The following is a 1,943-nucleotide window of genomic DNA, read 5'->3' as shown; positions in this document are numbered from 1 at the left end:
AAAGTATTTTGGTAGATATGCAAGAAACATTTGAAAGTTTGCGGAAAATAAACATGATGTTGAATCCGTCTAAGTGCAGTTTCGGAGAAAGGGAAGGCAAGTTTCTGGGATACTATGTCACTGAGCAGGGCATACAAGCAAATCCTAAGAAAATTGCCGCAATTGAAAACATGACCGCGCCCAAAACCGTTAAAGAAGTGTAAAGTCTAACTGGAAAAATCGCGGCTTTAACTAGATTTCTTTCGAAGGCCGCGGAACAACAGTTGCCTTTCTTTCGCACTCTTAAAGGATGTTTAAAGCAGAAGAACTTTGTATGGACTGAAGAGGCTAATAAGGCATTTCAAGAAATGAAGCAATTGCTTGCTGCATTACCTACATTGATTGCGCCTGTTGATGGTGAAATATTATATCTTTACATTTCGGTCGCGAATGAAGCATTTGGCTCAGTACTTATCGTGGAAAGGAATAAAGTTCAAAAGCCAGTCTATTTTGTTAGCAAGGCGCTTGCGGGAAGTGAAATAAATTATGCGCCGATAGAAAAATTTATTTACGCGTTAGTTTTAACTTCACGGCGATTGTGCAGATACTTTCAAGGTCATCCAATACATGTTTTAACTGATTTGCCGGTTAAAAATGTGTTGAACAAACCTGCGATATCTGGAAGACTTGCCCAATGGGCGATTGAGCTTGGAGCATTTAAAATATCATATATACCTCGTACATCCATAAAGGGGCAAGTTTTGGTAGATTACCTCGCAGAAATGACGGGTGAATTAGAGGTGATCCATGAAAGAACGCAATTAACGCCACCTTCGCATGAAATCTGGGATTTATATACAGACGGTACCTCATGTATTGAAGGGGCAGGTGCGGGGCTAGTGTTGACAAATCCAAGTGGCGAAGATCACACGTACGCACTGCGCTTTAATTTTGATGTGACAAAAAATGAGGCTGAATATGAAGCATTGCTTGGGGGATTGAATTTGGCACGTAAGATGAATATAACGCAGCTGCGCGCATATGTTGATTCACAACTGGTGGCAAATCAATTCAATGGCTCTTTTGAAGCACATGAGTTGTCCATGCAGAAGTATTTGAAACTTGTAAAGGAATCTGCAGAAAAGTTTGAGTTCTTTGAATTATCACAAGTGTCGAGAAGTCAAAATTAAAAAGCAGACGTGTTAAGCAAACTTGCTACATTAGCGTTTTTGCACTTTCAAAAACAGGTGTGGGTGGAAGAACTTCCTAATAAGTCCATTGATGGAAATTTATTTGTTGCGGTTATAGAAGAAGTTGGACCAAATTGGATAGATCCTATTGTCAATTATCTGGGAAATGGTACGTTGCCAGAAGATAAAAAGGAGGCTCGTTTGGTACGCGAAAGAGCACCCATGTATGTACTTGAAAATAATGTGTTATATCGTAAATCATATTTGGGACCATTAATGCGGTGTGTGGGACCCGCAGAAGCTGCAACCATTGTTGAAGAGGTGCATAGTGGATCTTGTGCTCTTCACTCAGGATATAAAACTATTGCTGGCAAGATAATGTGCATGGGCTATTTCTAGCCTACTCTATATCGTGATGTTGTGCAAATTGTTAAGCGGTGTAAAAGTTGTCAAAGACATGCACCGCAGAATCGCAAACCACGACATGATATGATTCCAATTGATTCACCATGGCCATTTTATAAATCGGCCATCGATATTGTGGGACCCTTTCCACCAGGTGCAGGAAATGTAAAGTTCCTGATTGTAGCTATTGATTATTTCACTAAATGGGTGGAGGCAAAGGCCTTACGCACAATTACTGGAGTGCAAGTGCGGAATTTTGTATGGGAATACATTGTATGTAGATTTGGTATTCCGCGGGAACTTGTAAGTGATAATGGAGCGCAGATTGCAAAAGATCCATTTTTAAGTTGGTGTGCGGAACTAAATATA

General features: G+C 40.2%; 1 protein-coding gene across 1 annotated transcript; it reads left to right on the top strand.

The window, feature by feature from the left end:
- Positions 1 to 347: 347 nt before the first annotated feature.
- On the top strand, positions 348 to 1,568 carry LOC139870760 (uncharacterized). Its single transcript, XM_071858539.1, has 3 exons — positions 348 to 867; positions 964 to 1,148; positions 1,227 to 1,568. The coding sequence occupies exons 1-3, from the start codon at positions 348 to 350 to the stop codon at positions 1,566 to 1,568; spliced, it is 1,047 nt and encodes a 348-aa protein (XP_071714640.1).
- The last annotated feature ends 375 nt before the right edge of the window (positions 1,569 to 1,943 follow it).

The sequence above is a fragment of the Rutidosis leptorrhynchoides genome, chromosome 10, assembly GCF_046630445.1.
Source record: "Rutidosis leptorrhynchoides isolate AG116_Rl617_1_P2 chromosome 10, CSIRO_AGI_Rlap_v1, whole genome shotgun sequence".
Taxonomy (NCBI): domain Eukaryota; kingdom Viridiplantae; phylum Streptophyta; class Magnoliopsida; order Asterales; family Asteraceae; genus Rutidosis; species Rutidosis leptorrhynchoides.
The sequence above is the reverse complement of the archived record's forward strand: the minus strand, read 5'-3'. Positions and strand labels throughout refer to the sequence as shown.

Bases quoted from the DNA above. Each gene is read 5' to 3' on its own strand.
- LOC139870760 (XM_071858539.1), top strand. From the start codon at position 348: ATGAAGCAATTGCTTGCTGCATTACCTACATTGATTGCGCCTGTTGAT. The intron at 868-963 runs GTGCGGGGCTAG...CTGAATATGAAG, and splicing joins CTCATGTATTGAAGGGGCAG to CATTGCTTGGGGGATTGAAT. The intron at 1,149-1,226 runs GTGTCGAGAAGT...TTTCAAAAACAG, and splicing joins AGTTCTTTGAATTATCACAA to GTGTGGGTGGAAGAACTTCC.